We start from the raw sequence: 19,394 nt of genomic DNA, 5'->3' as shown, positions 1-19,394 counted from the left end.
CCCCTCTCTATACAGAAGAGCTGTCCTTTTGGGGCCCCCTCTCTATATAGATGAGCTGTCCTTATGGGGCCCCCTCTCTCTATATATATATATGAGCTGTCCTTATGGGCCCCCTCTCTATATAGATGAGCTGTCCTTATGGGGCCCCCTCTCTATATAGATTAGCTGTCCTTATGGGCCCCCTCTCTATACAGAGGAGCTGTCCTTATGGGACCCCTCTCTATATAGTTTAGCTGTCCATATGGGACCCCCTCTCTATACAGAGGAGCTGTCCTTATGGGGCCCCCTCTCTATACGGAAGAGCTGTCCTTATGGGACCCCCTCTCTATATAGATGAGCTGTCTGTCTGGTGGCCCGCTTTTGTAGAGATATGAACTGTCCTTGTGGGGGGCTGATATATAAAAGGATGTTCTATAGAGATAAGCCCTTTACGCTTTCTATCAGGCACCACTTGGACTTTCATCCAATGTTTCTCCCTTAAAGGGGTTATCCAGCGCTACAAAAACATGGCCACTTTCTTTCAGGTACAGCCCCGCTCTTGTCTCCTGCTTTGGCAGAGTTTTGTTGCTCAGTTCCATTGAAGTGAATGAAGCGTAATTGCAAACCGCACCTGAACTGGAGACAAGAGTCGTGCTGTCTTTGAAAGAAAGTGGCCATGTTTTTGTAGCGCTGGATAACCCCTTTAATAGAGCAAGTAGAGCAACAACCAGAGCTGAGCGGTGATGATTACCAGTGGCTAAAGACGTTCTGGAAAACATGAATACAGTCTATGGCCTACGGCTGTATACATATCATCTTTTTAGGCAATCCTCAGGCTGACTTCACCTTCTTTCAGGCAGTGGGATTCAAATGACGATCGTTCCGGGTGCGTGCAAACCCAAATTTGTGCCAGGTTTGCTCATCTCTACTTAGGGTTAGTGATGAGCAAACATCAGAAAATATATTAAAACTTGTTCTTTTATTCTAATCTGTTTCTATTTTCTGACTGTAATTTTTTATTTCACTTTGTGTACATTGTTATGGCGGCAGCCATCTTGCCTGAGCTGTCTTTAACAGCATTTAGTGACCTGCTTTACCGCAAGACTCATAGACATAGATGACAATAGGCAGACTCTGTCCCCTTGAGATGAATGTGAAACATTACTGGGCGCGCTCTGTGACCTGTGAAGAAGTCATTCCACAGGGAACTGCTATTGTCTCCTCTATCTACTGAGGTCACATGACGCTGCAATGCTGTACAGATCACTTTACAGCAGCCTCCTCTTATCACCACAGACACAACAGAAAGTCTCAGCTTAGTTTTTTACCCCAGTGGTGAGAATGAGAACTGCGAGATATCAGGATTATTTTATAACATAGATAGAAAAATGGAAAATTAGAAAAAATTTCACTAAAAATTCTTTAACATAAAAACATTATTTAAACTCTAAGTCATTGTCTGATGACACATTCCCTTTAAAGGGTCCAAGCACTGACTTGCTGTGACATTAGGGACTATTTTATATGATCTTCTTCAGCCGATACAATTATTTCTTCTCTTTTCTAGATCAACGCAGAGAGATCTCTGGACAAGGTTTTCCTTCAGCTCTGCGCATTAATGGACTCAATTTTCTGAGGACGGCGGCCGAGCTGGAGCGATGGGAGCAACGTGTACATCCTGTATATTTACTCATCTGTGGGAGCTGCCTCCGTCCACCAGTGCATGCCGTCTGACCTGTAGTGAAAGATCAGCGATCCCTACGATCTGTACTGTACACGTTACATGGAATGCTGCAGAAAATACGAGCGTATCGGACGCGGTTCACACAGGGCATTGGACTCTACATGGAAACGGATTGCCCCTTGAAGCCCTTTAAGGCATGCACTATTGTTTTCTGGGGAAGCATATCGGTGCATATGTACTGTACACCAGCCAGGAGGCCGCATCAGGAACAACGTGTCTTACGTGCTTAGCAAGTTGCGCCAAATTTATGACTCCATGTGTGTTTTTTTTTCTTCTTGCCTGTTCCTACGATGTTTCTGATAATACTCATAGTTCAGATCCTGCGGATGTTTCCGGTTTCTTTAAAAAAAAAAAAAAAAGTAAAAAAATTGCACTAGAATCATAAGAAGGTATAAAAGGCGCGGAGTAATTGCGCAGATTCCGTGTCCCTGTGTGACTGCGGCCTGAGTGCTCCTGTAATAGGAGGGAAATTCAGGTTAAATAACCTAAGCTGGTGATTCAGAGGCCGCGGGCCGAGGCGCATGAAGTGGGAGTCAATCTATTTGTACTACTTAACGCCGTAATTGGCAGAACCTGCCGGCGTCCCGCTGATGTCTTCTATTCGAATTTACGCGTCTCTACTTAAGTGCGGAGAACTTGAAAAGATGGATTCGCTTTCATGTGTGTTACAGCGGCCGCCGTAAATGCAGAATACAAAGAGCTCCGCTGATAAAGTGCATGCAGTGGGCGATCCGGACTGAAAACCACCGCCGCCGCCGATTGTACGATCACTCCGGCTTTTATGGATTGTATATGTGGAGCATGTATTATGTCATGGGACTGACAGAAGAGCCTTTAAGTTAAGTTTGCACTCACAGTCATATGAATGAAACGCCCAAAGGCATGATGAGTAGGTTTGCAAGTCACACCAATTTCTAGCTCCTGGTAGATCTCTGCTTAAAGGGATACTCCAATGAAAATCTTTTTCTTTCAGAAAGTTTTATATAGATTTGTAATTTACTTTTATTTAAAAATCTCCAGTTTTCCAGTAAGTATCAGCTGCTGTATGTCCTGCAGGAAGTGGTGTATTCTCTCCAGTCTGACACAGTGCTCTCTGCTGCCCCCTCTGTCAGGAACTGTGCAGAGCAGCAGAGGTTTTCTATGGGGATTGCTCCTGACATGGACAGAAGTGTCAGCAGAGAGCACTGTGTGAGACTGGAAAGATTACACCACTTCCTGTAGGACTTACAGCAGCTGATAAGTACTGGAAGATTTGAAATTTTAAAAAAGTAAATTACAAATCTATATAACTTTCTAAAACCAATTGATTTAAAATATTTTTACTGGAGTAATCCTTTTATGGTTATAAACCTTGCTTAAAGGGGGTTATCCAAGCTTACAAAAACATGGCCGTTTTCTTCTTCAGAAGCACCACATACCACATACAACTAGGACAGGTATGGAAATGTTTTTGGAAAACAGTAACCCTGGATATCCAATTTAAGCCGCACAGAGTAGGAAAACAATGCTGTAAGTCAGTGTTCACCATTCTGTGCCTCTCCAGCCAGCACTGCAGATCTCTGAGTAGAGTGCTCCCTCTAGTGGAGGCAGCCGGCATGTTCTCTCTAAAGTAGTTGTAGCTTACTTTCACTCATACATAGCTCTAAATCCTCTGTATAGGTGGGTTCACACTGAGGAATTCTTGCGGATAAATTCCGCTGAATTCCGTCAGCTGCATAGACACCATTCTATCGGCTGGCTGATTCCACTGAAAGAATTGACGTGTCTTAACCCTTTCAGCTTATGGGATCATAATGATCCCTTGGCTGATGTCCCTATGTCTGCCCCATCTCCTCGGTCCCCTGCCACTGTTACAATCTTGTGACAGCGGCGGGGGAGAGAGGGGAGGGGGTAGAGCTCACAGCTGCGCGCCTGGCCTTTCCTCCCTCCCCCCGCTGGCCTCCATAGCCAGGAAACCGGAAGCCTAAAACTTCCGGTTTTCATGGCTACCATTGATGGACACCAGAGAATTCTCCTTCTGTAGAGGGAAAATTCTGTTAGGAGCTGTATAGATGCTGCGGTCGTGCTGACTGCAGCATCTATAGGGTTAACTCACTGATAGCCGGGACCTACCGCGGATGACACAGGCGCAGCTCCGGCACCTGTGTCATCCTGGATCGTAAATTAACGTTGCTGCAGCATCAGGCATAGGCTGCAGCGATGTTAATTTACAGTGCGGCGGCGGAAGGGGGTTAAAGTGTACCTGTCGTTTCATAAAACGTTTGATTGGGAAATAGAGCCGGGAGCGCTCTAAGTGCGGTCCTTTCCCTGCTCTGTGGCACTTGATCAGTTGAACTTGTAATGGAGCCCAACTGATCACATGACACAGAGCCAGGAGAGGACCGCGCTTAGAGCAGCCTTCTCCCGATCGGTACGGTCTGAGCATTTAAAACCGCACTGATCAAAACTTTTTACACGTCCCAAGACTGGTTAAAGTGTCACTGTTGTTTCACTTGAGTTCCCCTTTAAGTTGCTTGGTCAGTGCTGTGCCCCTTCCCTATGGCCATACTCCATTTAACTGCGCAAGTTGGATGCGGCTCCAGTTGGCAGGGGCACCACTGTGCAGGGAAACCTTAGAACCTGCGACCCTCCATCTGTTGCAAAACTCCAATTCTCATCATACCTGGACAGCCAAAGCTTTGCACTATAGGAATTGTAGTTTTGCACCAGGTTTCTCATCCCTGCTTTACAAGATTATAACATCAAATATTCACAAGACTGGTGATAAGTATCTAAGGGTCCATTTACACCGAAAGATTATCTGCCAAAGATTTGAAATGGATTGGATGGATTTGAAAAGAGGAGAGATCTCAGTCTTTCTTTATGACCTGATCTCTGTTCATAGTCTGTTTCTGGCTTTGGCTTCAAATCTTTGGCAGATAATCTTTCTGTGTAAATGGACCCTAACACGTGAGATCCAAAAGGGGTAAAGGGCCATTCTCATGATTGCTGAGGGTTTCAGCTTTCAGACCCGCACTGAGGTAATCCCTAAGAAAATGGGCTAAATTCCCTACACACAGATCCACTAGTAGCAAACAGGTATTGTAGTCATATTGCATCCTGTATGAAACAGACCTCGGCCCCTTTCCCCGTTGACCACCTGTACTACATAATGACAATGTGGGTTGACTACTCTCAGGCATTTACGTTGCTCTATAGCAGAGATGGGGAACCTTCGGCCCTCCAGCTGTTGCAAAACTACAACTCCCATCATGCCTGGACAGCCAAAGCGAAGCTTTGGCTGTCCAGGCATGATGGGAGTTGTAGTTTTGCAACAGCTGGAGGGCCGAAGGTTCCCCCATCCCTGCTCTATAGGTTTAGTATTATTTTCCTTTACTGTGTTAAAAAAAAAAAAAGTGACGTCAATCTTAAAAAAAAAAAACAACAAAACTTTCCAAAGGTTCCCGCACCCTCCCCGCTGTTCTCTTTTTCTTAAGTATTCGTACATGGCTACGTGCCGGGAATGTCTTTGCATTCTCTCTTTAGTCATCTTTGTGACATCATGAATCTTTCATTGAACTTTTCGACAGGATTCAGTGAACCTTGCAGAATTTAACAGCCTAAAAAAACTTGCATGACTAAATCTGAGAGAGCTCATACAAGAGAGGAGGACGAGAATCTGTACAAAACAGGCGTATGATGTTATGAAAATATCCATTAAAAATAAAATCTAAACTTCTGTTTGGTATGAATTTATTGCATCGCGGTGAGTGTTTCACACGCTGAACGGTAAAGAGTTTGGTTACTTTTTTCTTTTTTTTTTTTTTGTTTAACCCAATGGATTCAGGCAAGATGCCAAGACACTAAAAATGACAACTGTACATACAAACAGATAGTACCCACACAGTTTATTTTTACAGTCCTCCTGACAACTGAGTTAAGAACATACGGTTTTACACAGAGAAGGAAAAAAGAAAAAAAAAATTTTTAACAAAAACAGAAAAAAAAAAAATTACAAAATGTCTATTCTTTCCCTGCCGGAGAGATTAGTCACAGATCCTCAGTCCATCAGTCGGAGAATAATCTATAAGACGATGTCTATTGGGGCTGACGTGACCGTTTGTAGCTCCTCCGTATAGTTCTATGTAACCAGTTGCTTAAATATTAATAAAAATACAATCTTTTATGGATTTTGTGCGACTACAAAAAGAGAAAGTTACAATACATAGAGGATTTACAATAGGCAGTTAATTTTTTTTTTTTTTTTTTTTTACATTTTTGTAATTTTTTGTTGTCATCCTTGGGTGGGCCGTATTGAAGATTCCCAAAGTCTCGAGGCAGAAGGCTGTGTATTTTTTTTTTTTCTGGGAAGGACCTAAGAAAGGTTGAAGTGTTAGACTTTACACAGTAACTACAAGTGGCACTTTTTTCACCATAATTTTTTTTGTTTTTTTACACGTCACATGATCATCTGAACATTACATTTAAAAAATAGATCTGAGTGAAAATCTTTGACATTCACGCTCACGCACACACACAGGACGAGCTGGTTAGAGAAGCGACCGCAGACCCCTGATCTGTAGTGCTTGATTGTAGTTCCATCATCCATCGTGTAAAAGCAGCTCAAGAGTCAAGCAGAGACGAGTTAATCCGTACAGAGGAGGAGGGAACAAAAGTCATAAAGTTCTGTCGTCTTTAACAGTAGCGTCTTCTAAGCGAACACTGTGATTGGTTAAAACCTTCTCAAAATGTCAGTTCTGTGCAAAAAAAAAAATTATAATAAAAAAAAAAAAATATCACAAAACTGCAAGCTAGTAAACCGGTTTTAATATAAATAGTTCACATTTTGACCACTTTTTCTTTCTTTCGGAAGCTTTTGAAAAAAAAAAAAAAAAAAAAATGTCCAAGTCCGTAACGTGCACTGTAATTTAATGTTGTTCTTGAAACGGGCTTGCCAGCAGGGGGCAGGCTCCTGGCGGGTGAGGTCATTATGCGCCCGTGGAATGTTCTACTGCTGTAGGTGCAGGTGGAGTATAATGGATTTCCACGTAGGGATCATGCTGTGAGAGCAGGCGTTCAGTCATGTAACTTCTGGAAACCGAGGGACTGCACCGCTCCCCTTTGCGTCTGGAGAGAGATCACCGAGCTGAGCGTTTCTGGCCGGCTCACGTCATCTGTTTGCTGGGAAATAGTTGGGGTCCAGGTAGTTGTAACTGGTGCTATGCGGCATGCAGTAATCTCTGTCTAGGAATGTCTCTGCTTTATACACCGGCTCCAGGTGATGATCCTCTTTGTGGGTTTGTGTCTCATATAAACTGTAAGAGAAGGAGAGGAGAAGCTTCAGCCAATGTAATAAAACCGATGATCAGGTGATCGATAAACATCATCGTTGACAAACTATTGTTTGTCAGCTATGAAAGAGCATGCACAGCCAGCAAATAACAGAACTGAAGGGCCACATAAATGATGCTGCAATGGTTTGGGCACTACTGCCCGCGTGATTTTTAGCGTCAACCTACAAGATCAGAACGTCCCATCTAATAGGGCCCCAAAGTTAATAAAAACTGGGGGATAACCTATATGGTAGCCTAGTCCAAAAACATGGAAGGTCTGTGACAATGGCAACTCTGGTTCCATTAGGATGAGACAAGATGTGGAAGAAGAGAAGGGTAATCTGTAACCTGACACAAGAACTATACCCAACATGCCAGGATGGGCCAACGTAGTCTGTGTGTATATGAGGAGTTATTTCCTGTTAGACAACATAGGAGGATCGCCCACTCAGTACCCCGTCTATATACTAGATAGCAGCAAACAAGCATCAATTTGATAGACCACCAGGTAATATAGTACAGCCAGCCAAAGCCCTCCCCATTTGTTTTCTGGGACCTCCAATCAAACTTGATGTCTGTGGCAAGAACACATGAAGGCCTCTAATCTAGTAAAGCCGTCACTGGCCAAGCACTGACATGTCACTCAATAACTCACTACTACTCCTGGGGGGTGAGGCGACAGAGTCCCTGTGAAAATCAGCAGCTTTAGTCCAGAAGGGGCTGAGTACTATGTAATCATGGAGTCATCAGGATGCGGCAGTGACTGCCGCAGTTGTACCATACGCATTGTTGACGTTGGATTATGGTACAATTGCGGCAGTCAATTTTTGAGGTTAAATGAGCTGCCAGATAAAGAATAATTAATGGCCTATCCTTAGGACAGGCCATCAACAGCGGGATGCCGACACCTGGTACCCCCACCGATCAACCGCTCAGACACACTGCTGTATCCATATGTAATAAGGCACAGAGCCGGAAGCCTCGGATCCATACATTATCTTGTGGTGATAGCAATAGCGACCGCAGCAGCCAGCAGAGCCTCCTCCACCCCGGCCACCTATACTTACCAGTCAGAGCAGGAGTCACAGAAATCCACAGCCATCTGCTGAGGGCAATCCTGACAATGCCACCGAATACCCTGGATAGGTTCTATGCCGCAGTTATCACACTGTAATAGAAACAGATGGTATAGGTATGGTATACGGTACAGATGGTATAGGTATGGTATACGGTACAGATGGTATACGGTACAGATGGTATAGGTATGGTATAGGTATGGTATAGGTATGGTATACAGTACAGATGGTATAGTTATAGTATACAGTACAGATGGTATAGGTATGGTATACAGTACAGATAGTATAGGTATGGTATACAGTACAGATAGTATAGGTATGGTATACAGTACAGATGGTATAGGTATGGTTTACAGTACAGATGGTATAGTTATAGTATACAGTACTGATGGTATAGGTATGGTATACGGTACAGATGGTATAGTATACAGTACAGATGGTATAGTTATAGTATACAGTACTGATGGTATAGGTATGGTATACAGTACAGATGGTATAGTTATAGTATACGGTACAGATGGTATAGTTATAGTATACGGTACAGATGGTATAGTATCCAGTACAGATGGTATAGTATACAGTACTGATGGTATAGGTATAGTATACAGTACAGATGGTATAGTATACAGTACAGATGGTATAGTTATAGTATACAGTACTGATGGTATAGGTATGGTATACGGTACAGATGGTATAGTATACAGTACAGATGGTATAGTTATAGTATACAGTACAGATGGTATAGTTATAGTATACGGTACAGATGGTATAGTTATAGTATACAGTACAAATGGTATAGTATACAGTACAGATGGTATAGTATACAGTACAGATGGTATAGTTATAGTATACAGTAAAGATGGTATAGGTATGGTATACGGTACAGATGGTATAGTTATAGTATACAGTACAGATGGTATAGTTATAGTATACAGTACAGATGGTAGGGTATGGTATACGGTACAGATGGTATAGTTATAGTATACAGTACAGATGGTATAGGTATGGTATACGGTACAGATGGTATAGGTATGGTATATGGTACAGATGGTATAGGTATGGTATACGGTACAGATGGTATAGTCATAGTATACAGTACTGATGGTATAGGTATGGTATACAGTACAGATGGTATAGTATACAGTACAGACGGTATAGTTATAGTATACAATACTGATGGTATAGGTATGGTATACGGTACAGATGGTATAGTTATAGTATACAGTACAGATGGTATAGGTATAGTATACAGTACAGATGGTATAGTCAAAGTATACAGTACAGACGGTATAGTTATAGTATATGGTACAGATAGTATAGTTACAGTGTACGGTATAGTATTAGTATACAGTGTCTGGAGTAATGGTGACACTTCTCAAAGCTCAGACAACGAACAAGCAGGGCACGCAGCTCTGGAGTATAATGCAGATCAGTATAAGATATATTCAGTCACTGCCAGAATTGCTGAGCACAGATGCCATCCACCCACCTGGCACTGACTCGTCGGCCCACATTTACTAAAACTGTCTAAGTGCAAACTTAGACTAGACAGTCCTTACATGTTCCAGATCTATCAGGGTGTTTGATAAATCTGTTGCACATAAGACAGTAGTTTTATGGTGCAAAGTTTTCACCTCCTGTTACTTGGCTTGAAGTCTGACGGAATTTTCAGTCAATTTCAGGTGCTTTTTTTTTTTGTGGGGAAAATAGGCCACGCCTCCTTATGCATAACCCACACACATTAGACACATTAGTAACTGGCGCCCCCTGCAGTACATGATGTGTAGATACACAATATGCTGAATACTGGCAGACAGCACAGCCTGCAATCTAGGAGTCCAGGCTTCTGCGGTCCACCCTGACATCCTGACCAGGGAGCCATCACAGAGACTCGATACGACTATTGCTGATATCTTACTTTGAAGCCAAGGTGCTGCACAAAGCCGCTCTCTGCCTCCATCTCCTGGAGCCTTCGCTTCTTTAACTTCTTAAGTTCAAGTAGTTCTTTATACTCTGCGAGTCCACGGCACGAGGCGGGAATACTCTCTTCATCCTGAGGATGAGAAGGAAAGTGTCAATGCTTCCAAACTAAAGAAACTACAACTCCCAGCATGCCCTGACAGTCACAACCTGGGAATACACAGCAACAGCTGGAGGGGGAAGAGCTGGGAGGAAAGACCTTAGTACAGTCCGGGCTACGAGGCCAAAAACAGTGAAATGTTCCTCACCGAGATGTCGTCGTCGTCGTCCCCCGCAGCATCAAGGTCCCGGCTATGAAAACTGGAGTGGTCGTCATCCTCTTCCATAAACACAGGAGGCTCATGGGATGTCATGAAGGTGGAGGGCTTGAACAGATGCTTGTTGAGGACGTGCTGCCGCTTACTTGATGCCTGGGGGCAGAGAAAGATGGTGTGAACTTACCTGAGGGTTATGTACATAGGGGGAGAATAGGAGAAGAGCGGCCAATCCCACTACTGGGTATATACCATGTATATCATGTCTGCATCTGATGGGAAGGACGGGTCAGCATCTGGTGTATGGTATACAGCGCTCCCACTATGACTGACAGACAGGCTACAAGAGTCACACAGCTCCTCCATCATGTCCTTCTCAGCTGAATGCCAGGCTCTGTATGTATATCCACTAATGCAAGTAGCATAGCCTCTCTGCCCCCCGATATTGCTCCTCCTCATCGGCCCCGGGATGGCTCCTCCTCTCCTCAGCCACCATTGGCGTGACCCCTCCTCTCTCCGGCCACTCCTGGCGTGGCTCCTCCTCTCTACAGTGCCTCCCCTCAGCTTCTCCTCTCTTCAGCCCCCACGGGTGTGGCTCCCCCTCTCGCCCCCCCGGCCTAGCTCCTCCTTTCCTCAGTGCCCCCCCCCCCAATCTTCTCTGCTCAGCTCCCGTGGGCGTGGCTCCCCTCAGTGCCCCACCCCCCCATGGCACCTCCCCTCCTCATCCCCCCGGCATGGCTTCTCCTCTCATCAGTTCCCCCCAGCGTGGCTCCTCCTCTCCTTAGTAGCCCCCTGGCACGGCTCCTCCTCTCCTCAGCCCCCGGTATGGCTCCTCCTCTCCTCAGCCCCCCGGTATGGCTCCTCCTCTCCTCAGCCCCCCGGTATGGCTTCTCCTCTCCTCCGCCCCCCCCCCCCCCGGTATGGCTCCTCCTCTCCTCAGCCCCCCCTCTAAGGGCTGCTGTCCATGAGAGACAATAAAATCAATGACAGGAAAAGATCTAGGTCCTCATGGCGGTGATATCATGGCCTCCCGGGGAGGTTACACCATATATAAGAAGTGATTCTATGGCCGTGTGTCTCCTCTCACCTTCTTAGAATACATGTAGAGGTTTGGGGTCCGTCCCGGCACTGGGATACCGGCTTTGGTCAATTTTATAAAATACTTCTGAACTCGGCTGGCAACCTGTGAAATGAAAGAGAATGATAGGAGGTTTTCTCTACAGATGAGATGTAGCGGATTGTCAGATGGTGTTACAGATACAGCACACCGGTCACCGATACACCACAGGGTAACGCAGGAACCTCTCACCTGCTTGGCCGTCCGATTCCCTAACTCATCCGCAATTTTCTGCCATCTCTTCGACTCGATCTCTTCGGGTGGAAACTTCAGGAGGAGCTGCTCCAGCTTTTTCTAAACAGAAAAAACAAAAGTGAATATTAGACGTCTTGCTGAGACCGACATCATGTATTCAGCCCGAACGGACACAAGACGTCCAGAAAACAGAAGAAAAGCGACTAGGACCCATAGAGGTCGGTGTACAGACGACAATGCTGTAAAACCGTGCAATTCTTTATGTACCTTCACCTTTTAACACAAGATAGTATACTCCAGAGCTGCATTCACAATACTGCAGACATCAGTGCCGAAATCTCCCAGAATTCATCTCTGCTTTAGGATAAGTAATGTATGTACACAGTGACCCCACCAGCAGAATAGTGAGTGCAGCTCTGGAGTATAATACAGGATCAAACTTCTATGTAAACACCTATCATATTAACACTATATTTTACCTGCTCCTCTACGGTCCACAACTGATTGAAGGTCCCAGGTTTGGAGTCTATACATAACCGGCCTCTTATCTGTGTTAAGACATGACAGTAAATCTGCATATTAGTGTACCTCTCCCTGTAAAAAAAACTTCTCACACTGTCAAAGTGACAAGACAAAAAATTGTATCACCAACTGCTAGAATAATGGGGCCCGGCTGCACCTCGACAATCGGGTGATTGGTAGGGGGTCTCACCATCACTATGACACGTCAGAAGCACGATGGAAAGATAGGATCGCTTTGAAACGTGTTCTATATCCACAGTTAATAGATTCTTTCATAAACTAAAGATAAATATAGATGCCAAGGCCTAAAGATGATTTGCGCCGGACTACTTTATATGCGAGAGTGAATCGTTGTTTACGGTATCATCTGGAAGATAGCGGCCATTTTTTCTAAGCCCGGATAACCCCTTTAAGCAGGTCTGCCAGCCCGTGGTCATGAGCCAGTGATTCTGACAATAAATGATGTAAACCAGTCATATATAAGAACAACATAAAATGAATCGTCCGCTGAAACTTTCGCTACAGTAGCGTCGCTGTGCTGAGGGATCTGGAGGGCTGCAGCAGCGTCTGAGTTAGAGACTGTAATGAGACAGGTCAGGACTGTACGCTGCTCTGCTGACATCTAGTGACCAAATTGTAAAACTGCAGCACTATCATAAATTATGACTATTTTGGCAGTATGTGTCCCTTAAAATCAGGGATGGGGAACCTTAGGCCCTCCAGCTGTTGCAAAACTACAATTCCCATCATGCCTGGACACCAAAGCGAAGCTGATGGGAATTGTAGTTTTGCAACAGCTGGAGGGCCTAAGGTTCCCCGCGCCTGATTTAAATGTTTTAACCAACTCCTAAAACACTGCGATTCTGAACACTCCAATGCTTACACCAGAGGCATCGGCCGACATCTCTTACCTGTACGCTGCTCGCAGAGCTTTCTTGACTGTCGCTCTGAGGGAGAACAGAATAAGATGACGATTCTCCTTCCTTATCTCCGGCTCTCTGAGAACTGGCGTGTAACCCAACTGCAATGGAAGCAAGGCGGGAAATTTAGAATGGCTCATGGCCGGCGTGTGTTGTGCTTTCATCTTCAGTTCACTACCACCAGAGACTTTCCAGCTGTTGCAATACTACAACTTACAGCCGCAGGCTGTCAGAGCATGCTGGGAGTTGTAGTACTGCAACAGCTGGAGAGGCACTGGTAGCAGTCCACTGCTTAGGACTATCTAAAGCAGGGGGTGACAAAATCACAGCCCTCCAGCTGTTGCTAAACTACAATTCCCATCATGCCTGGACAGCAAAGGGCCACAGTGTGACATCTGTGAGCTAAAGGGTTGATTTAGCGTTCAGGGCATGCTGGGAGTTGTGGTTCTGCAGTAGCTGGACAGTCCCTGGTAGTTGTAGTCCACTGTTTTGAACCACATTGAGTGACTGCAGTCAGTTAAGTCCATTCCAACAAAATGTGTACAGTCACCGACACCCCAGACTACTGACCTTTATCGAAAATCAGCTTAACCCTTCTCGAGTTCCTTTTCCTATTCCTGAACTCTCTCTCGAAGTTCCCGAGGGTTGAGGTGTACTGGTCCCAAGCAATCTCTGGTAACTGGACAATCCTTTGGGGGCGAGGAATCCCCAAGTCCACCTGGTATGAAGGATGATATACAGTCAGTATCTTCAGCAGATCTACAACAACCTCAAAGGGCTCATAGGGGACGACACACAGGCAGGTGTAGGGGGTAACAGTGTTATAAATGATAACCAGCAGGATTTTACTAAGGAAAGACGTGGTCGAACCGACCTAATATGTTTTTATGAAGAGCTGAGCAAAAGCCTGGACACAGGAGTGCCTGTGGATATAGTGTATCAGGATAGGGAGGGCGGCTATGGATATAGTGTACCTGGATAGGGGAGCGGCTGTGGGTATAGTGTATCAGGATAGGGAGGGCGGCTATGGATATAGTGTACCTGGATAGGGGAGCGGCTGTGGGTATAGTGTATCAGGATAGGGAGGGCGGCTATGGATATAGTGTACCTGGATAGGGGAGCGGCTGTGGGTATAGTGTATCAGGATAGGGAGGGCGGCTATAGATATAGTGTACCTGGATAGGGGAGCGGCTGTGGGTATAGTGTACCTGGAATCTGCAAAAGCATTTGACGCAGTTCCTCATGGGCGTCTGATGGGTAAACTGGATTACTGATCATACCCAGAGAGTGGTGGTCAATGATTCCTACTCTGAATGGTCCCCGGTAATAAGTGGTGTACCCCAAGGGTCAGTACTGGGCCCTCTTCTGTTTACCTTGTTCATTATTGAGGATGGATTTAACAGCAATGTTAAATTTATGAACTTATGCACCTGGATACTAATAACCCACATGCATCATATGTCCTAGGGGAGTAATAAACTGCAGCATAATATGTCCTAGAGGGAGTAATAACCTGCAGCACCATATGTCCTAGAGGGAGTAATAACCTGCAGCATCATATGTCCTATAGGGAGTAATAACCTGCAGCATCATATGTCCTATAGGGAGAGTAATAACCTGCAGCATCATATGTCCTATAGGGAGAGTAATAACCTGCAGCACCATATGTCCTAGAGGGAGTAATAACCTGCAGCATCATATGTCCTATAGGGAGTAATAACCTGCAGCATCATATGTCCTATAGGGGGAGTAATAACCTGCAGCATCATATGTCCTATAGGGAGAGTAATAACCTGCAGCATCATATGTCCTAGGGGGAGTAATAACCTGCAGCATCATATGTCCTAGGGGAGTAATAAACTGCAGCATAATATGTCCTAGAGGGAGTAATAACCTGCAGCATCATATGTCCTAGAGGGAGTAATAACCTGCAGCATCATATGTCCTATAGGGAGTAATAACCTGCAGCATCATATGTCCTATAGGGAGTAATAACCTGCAGCATCATATGTCCTAGAGGGAGTAATAACCTGCAGCATCATATGTCCTATAGGAAGAGTAATAACCTGCAGCATCATATGTCCTATAGGGAGTAATAACCTGCAGCATCATATGTCCTAGGGGGAGTAATAACCTGCAGCATCATATATCCTAGAGGGAGTAATAACCTGCAGCATCATATGTCCTAGAGGGAGTAATAACCTGTAGCATCATATGTCCTAGAGGGAGTAATAACCTGCAGCATCATATGTCCTAGGGGGAGTAATAACCTGCAGCATCATATGTCCTATAGGGAGTAATAACCTGCATCATATGTCCTATAGGGAGTAATAACCTGCAGCATCATATGTCCTATAGGGAGAGTAATAACCTGCAGCATCATATGTCCTAGGGGGAGTAATAACCTGCAGCATCATATGTCCTATAGGGAGTAATAACCTGCAGCATCATATGTCCTAGAGGGAGTAATAACCTGCAGCATCATATGTCCTATAGGGAGTAATAACCTGCAGCATCATATGTCCTAGAGGGAGTAATAACCTGCAGCATCATATGTCCTAGGGGGAGTAATAACCTGCAACATCATATGTCCTAGAGGGAGTAATAACCTGCAGCATCATATGTCCTAGGGGGAGTAATAACCTGCAGCATCATATGTCCTAAAGGGAGTAATAACCTGCAGCATCATATGTCTTAGAGGGAGTAATAACCTGCAGCATCATATGTCCTAGAGGGAGTAATAACCTGCAGCATAATATGTCCTATAGGGAGTAATAACCTGCAGCATCATATGTCCTATAGGGAGTAATAACCTGCAGCATCATATGTCCTAAAGGGAGTAATAACCTGCAGCATCATATGTCCTAAAGGGAGTAATAACCTGCAGCATCATATGTCCTAGAGGGAGTAATAACCTGCAGCATCATATGTCCTAGAGGGAGTAATAACCTGCAGCATCATATGTCCTAAAGGGAGTAATAACCTGCAGCATCATATGTCCTATAGGGAGTAATAACCTGCAGCATCATATGTCCTAGAGGGAGTAATAACCTGTAGCATCATATGTCCTAGAGGGAGTAATAACCTGCAGCATCATATGTCCTAGGGGGAGTAATAACCTGCAGCATCATATGTCCTATAGGGAGAGTAATAACCTGCAGCATCATATGTCCTAGGGGGAGTAATAACCTGCAGCATCATATGTCCTATAGGGAGAGTAATAACCTGCAGCATCATATGTCCTAGGGGGAGTAATAACCTGCAGCATCATATGTCCTATAGGGAGTAATAACCTGCAGCATCATATGTCCTAGAGGGAGTAATAACCTGCAGCATCATATGTCCTATAGGGAGTAATAACCTGCAGCATCATATGTCCTAGAGGGAGTAATAACCTGCAGCATCATATGTCCTAGGGGGAGTAATAACCTGCAGCATCATATGTCCTAAGGGGAGTAATAACCTGCAGCATCATATGTCCTAGGGGGAGTAATAACCTGCAGCATCATATGTCCTAAAGGGAGTAATAACCTGCAGCATCATATGTCTTAGAGGGAGTAATAACCTGCAGCATCATATGTCCTAGAGGGAGTAATAACCTGCAGCATCATATGTCCTAGGGGGAGTAATAACCTGCAGCATCATATGTCCTAGGGGGAGTAATAACCTGCAGCATCATATGTCCTAAAGGGAGTAATAACCTGCAGCATCATATGTCCTATAGGGAGAGTAATAACCTGCAGCATCATATGTCCTAGGGGGAGTAATAACCTGCAGCATCATATGTCCTATAGGGAGAGTAATAACCTGCAGCATCATATGTCCTATAGAGAGTAATAACCTGCAGCATCATATGTCCTATAGGGAGTAATAACCTGCAGCATCATATGTCCTATAGGGAGTAATAACCTGCAGCATCATATGTCCTAGAGGGAGTAATAACCTGCAGCATCATATGTCCTAGAGGTGGTTACACTGGGAGAGTCACTGGTAGAAGGATCTGGGTGTACCCGAACACAATAGACTACAACTCCCAGCAGGTCACGTATTAATAGATGACAGGCAGTGGAGACATATATACAGACAGTAGCGTTGTCTCCTCCGTGCTTCCTCATCACCATGGTGACACCCGTAACCATAGCAACCGGCAGAAAGAAGAAATGACACACTGTTCAAAAAAATCTCAACCTAGATCTCAAATTATTCCTAAACAATCAGGGCCAGTTCACACTGAGGAACCAGCGCTGAATCTGCGGAATCTCCCGGTATCACCCCAGGCGGAATTCTGCGCAAATTCGGTTTTCATTTAATCAAATTCATTTTTTTTGCAATTCCGCGCTGAATTTCTGCAAGCATTCCAAGCGGAATCAGCGCTGAAAAATTTCACATCGGAAACTGACTGCTCAATTCATTTCAATGGGATTCTGCCAGAAGACATGACATGTCAATCCTTCTAGCGGAAAGCGGATCCGCCCTGGAAAATTCCGCTGTGTGAACTGCAGAGCTCAATGAACTCAATGGAATTTGACTCTGCACTACATTTTAAGGTGGAATTTTCAGCTTAAATTCAGCGCTGATTTCTTAGTGTGAACTGGCCCTTAGGAAGAGTGGTCGGCGGCCATGACCATACCCCGACCCTGACTTGTGGTAAGACCGGGGATAGCCTGCTTATTACATACACACAGGATAGGGGATCCCAACAATCAGTCCGCCCCAACCCATGGACACTTATCCCCCCTCCCCAACCTGTAACAATGGGACCAACCCCTTATTTTTTTCACATTGAAAATTATGTGATTCCAGGGAAAATGTGGAGTCACATGATCCATAAAACACCACAGAAAAACAAATATTTGCAGAATTTCTAACTTTTCTTTGGATCCAATCACCTACATAATATCTCCCACATATCTACACACGATGGGCGGATTAGGAATACAGGTGTGAGAGAAACGTGTCGGGAGGCCAAGGTGTGAATAAGCCCCAATGAATGAGGCCAATCTGTGAGGATAGGCAGTATATGGCTACGTTCACACGTCTTTTTTTAGCCGTTCAGCTCCCAGGTCCAGCTGACGGCCACCAGCAGCAACGTCATGTACACAGGCGATTGACTGCCCACTCAGCCAGGCCATAACGTTGCAGCTGGAAGAGCCTGGTACATGACGTACCCTGATTCCAGCCAAAGGTGACATCTGGCAGCCGTCAGAAGGACGGAGAAGCGAGTTTACGTTATTATTTTCCAATACCCCCCTGCCTTCCTCCCTTTTTTGAATTTTGTGGGACTTCTCCTTTAAGCCTCAAGCAGATGTGCATAGAGGTAGAATAGCAAAGAAAATCAACTTTACAGGCCCTTTACATGAACCTGCTGGGTTTCCATGTCTAGTTCTGCAGCAGAAATAGGCAGATAACATGCAAGGGTTAAAAAAAAAAAATTCCTTGTTATGCACATGTACGTATGATCTCTTAAAAACATACCAAAAAGTTTCTGATCGCACCGGGTGTCACCAAGACACAGCCGGGAGGCGTGCACGGTGCTGCGTTCCACTCCCCAACCAGAACATATCTGGCCTGTTCACTCCATAGACTAAAGAAGCAGACAAGTCATGCTTGATTGACAGCTAGGATGAGACATGTGCACTATATCGGGATCAGGAGCGAGACCTGCTGCTACACCTGATGACCTGTCAAACCTATAAAGTAGGTTTCCTCTTCTAGGAGCTACCGCACTGATATCAGCCACTATAGTCACATATCCAGCAGTGTTGGCTAAATCTTCCGCCTTTAAAGATGAGCAGCAATAACTGTGCGCGGCCGGCCTGAGGACCATGCGGGCCGCCTTCCCAGCAGGGCCCCGACCCAGACTGTGTTGACAGACGTAGGGAATTGACAGATGTAGGAAGTGTCCGGGGAGCGCCCCCTGCTGCTCGCTCACAGACGCCTCAGCCACTCTACCTGCTTTTGAAGTTTCTCTACAAATCCGATGGGATCGTTCAGGGCGTCCCTCTGCTGCTGGGATAACCTCTCCATGTCCAGGACAGCCTGAGAGCGCTGCGCCTCCAGCACCGAGATGGTCTGTAATAGCCGCTGGTAACTGCAAGGACAAAGCAAGAAGAGGGGTGAGGGCAAGAAAATAACCATAGAGGATAACCTGCTGACCCCAACCAAAGGAAGGAGCCCCGTAATCACTCCACTGCAGTCATTAAGGAGTTAAACCTGGAGTATGGAACCTTTGACACTCCAGCTGTTGCAAAACTACAATTCCCATCAGGCCTGGGCAGCCAAAGCAAAGCATGAT

General features: G+C 45.1%; 2 protein-coding genes across 5 annotated transcripts in view; one reads left to right on the top strand and one right to left on the bottom strand.

Moving 5' to 3' along the window:
- The window catches only part of AK5 (adenylate kinase 5), a 134,015-nt gene extending 131,291 nt beyond the window's left edge, over nucleotides 1–2,724 (top strand). The window contains exon 14 of the mRNA XM_069979468.1: nucleotides 1,547–2,724. Within this exon, the coding sequence (XP_069835569.1) occupies nucleotides 1,547–1,615 (69 nt within the window). The 3' untranslated portion in view covers nucleotides 1,616–2,724. The remainder of the gene's footprint in view (nucleotides 1–1,546) is intronic.
- A 3,859-nt stretch (nucleotides 2,725–6,583) lies between these two features.
- ZZZ3 (zinc finger ZZ-type containing 3) overlaps nucleotides 6,584–19,394 on the bottom strand; it is a 28,857-nt gene continuing 16,046 nt past the window's right edge. For all 4 annotated transcript variants that reach the window (XM_069981523.1, XM_069981527.1, XM_069981525.1 and 1 more), the window contains exons 3-12: nucleotides 19,052–19,190; nucleotides 13,670–13,817; nucleotides 13,091–13,200; nucleotides 12,137–12,205; nucleotides 11,655–11,756; nucleotides 11,433–11,528; nucleotides 10,340–10,501; nucleotides 10,030–10,164; nucleotides 8,103–8,203; nucleotides 6,584–7,017 (exon numbers count right to left, since the gene is read on the bottom strand). In XM_069981523.1, the coding sequence (XP_069837624.1) occupies nucleotides 6,873–7,017; nucleotides 8,103–8,203; nucleotides 10,030–10,164; nucleotides 10,340–10,501; nucleotides 11,433–11,528; nucleotides 11,655–11,756; nucleotides 12,137–12,205; nucleotides 13,091–13,200; nucleotides 13,670–13,817; nucleotides 19,052–19,190 (1,207 nt within the window). In that variant the 3' untranslated portion in view covers nucleotides 6,584–6,872. The remainder of the gene's footprint in view (nucleotides 7,018–8,102; nucleotides 8,204–10,029; nucleotides 10,165–10,339; nucleotides 10,502–11,432; nucleotides 11,529–11,654; nucleotides 11,757–12,136; nucleotides 12,206–13,090; nucleotides 13,201–13,669; nucleotides 13,818–19,051; nucleotides 19,191–19,394) is intronic.

Source organism: Dendropsophus ebraccatus, chromosome 8, assembly GCF_027789765.1.
Source record: "Dendropsophus ebraccatus isolate aDenEbr1 chromosome 8, aDenEbr1.pat, whole genome shotgun sequence".
In the NCBI taxonomy this organism is placed as follows: domain Eukaryota; kingdom Metazoa; phylum Chordata; class Amphibia; order Anura; family Hylidae; genus Dendropsophus; species Dendropsophus ebraccatus.
This window is presented reverse-complemented; position numbering and strand designations above follow the sequence as displayed.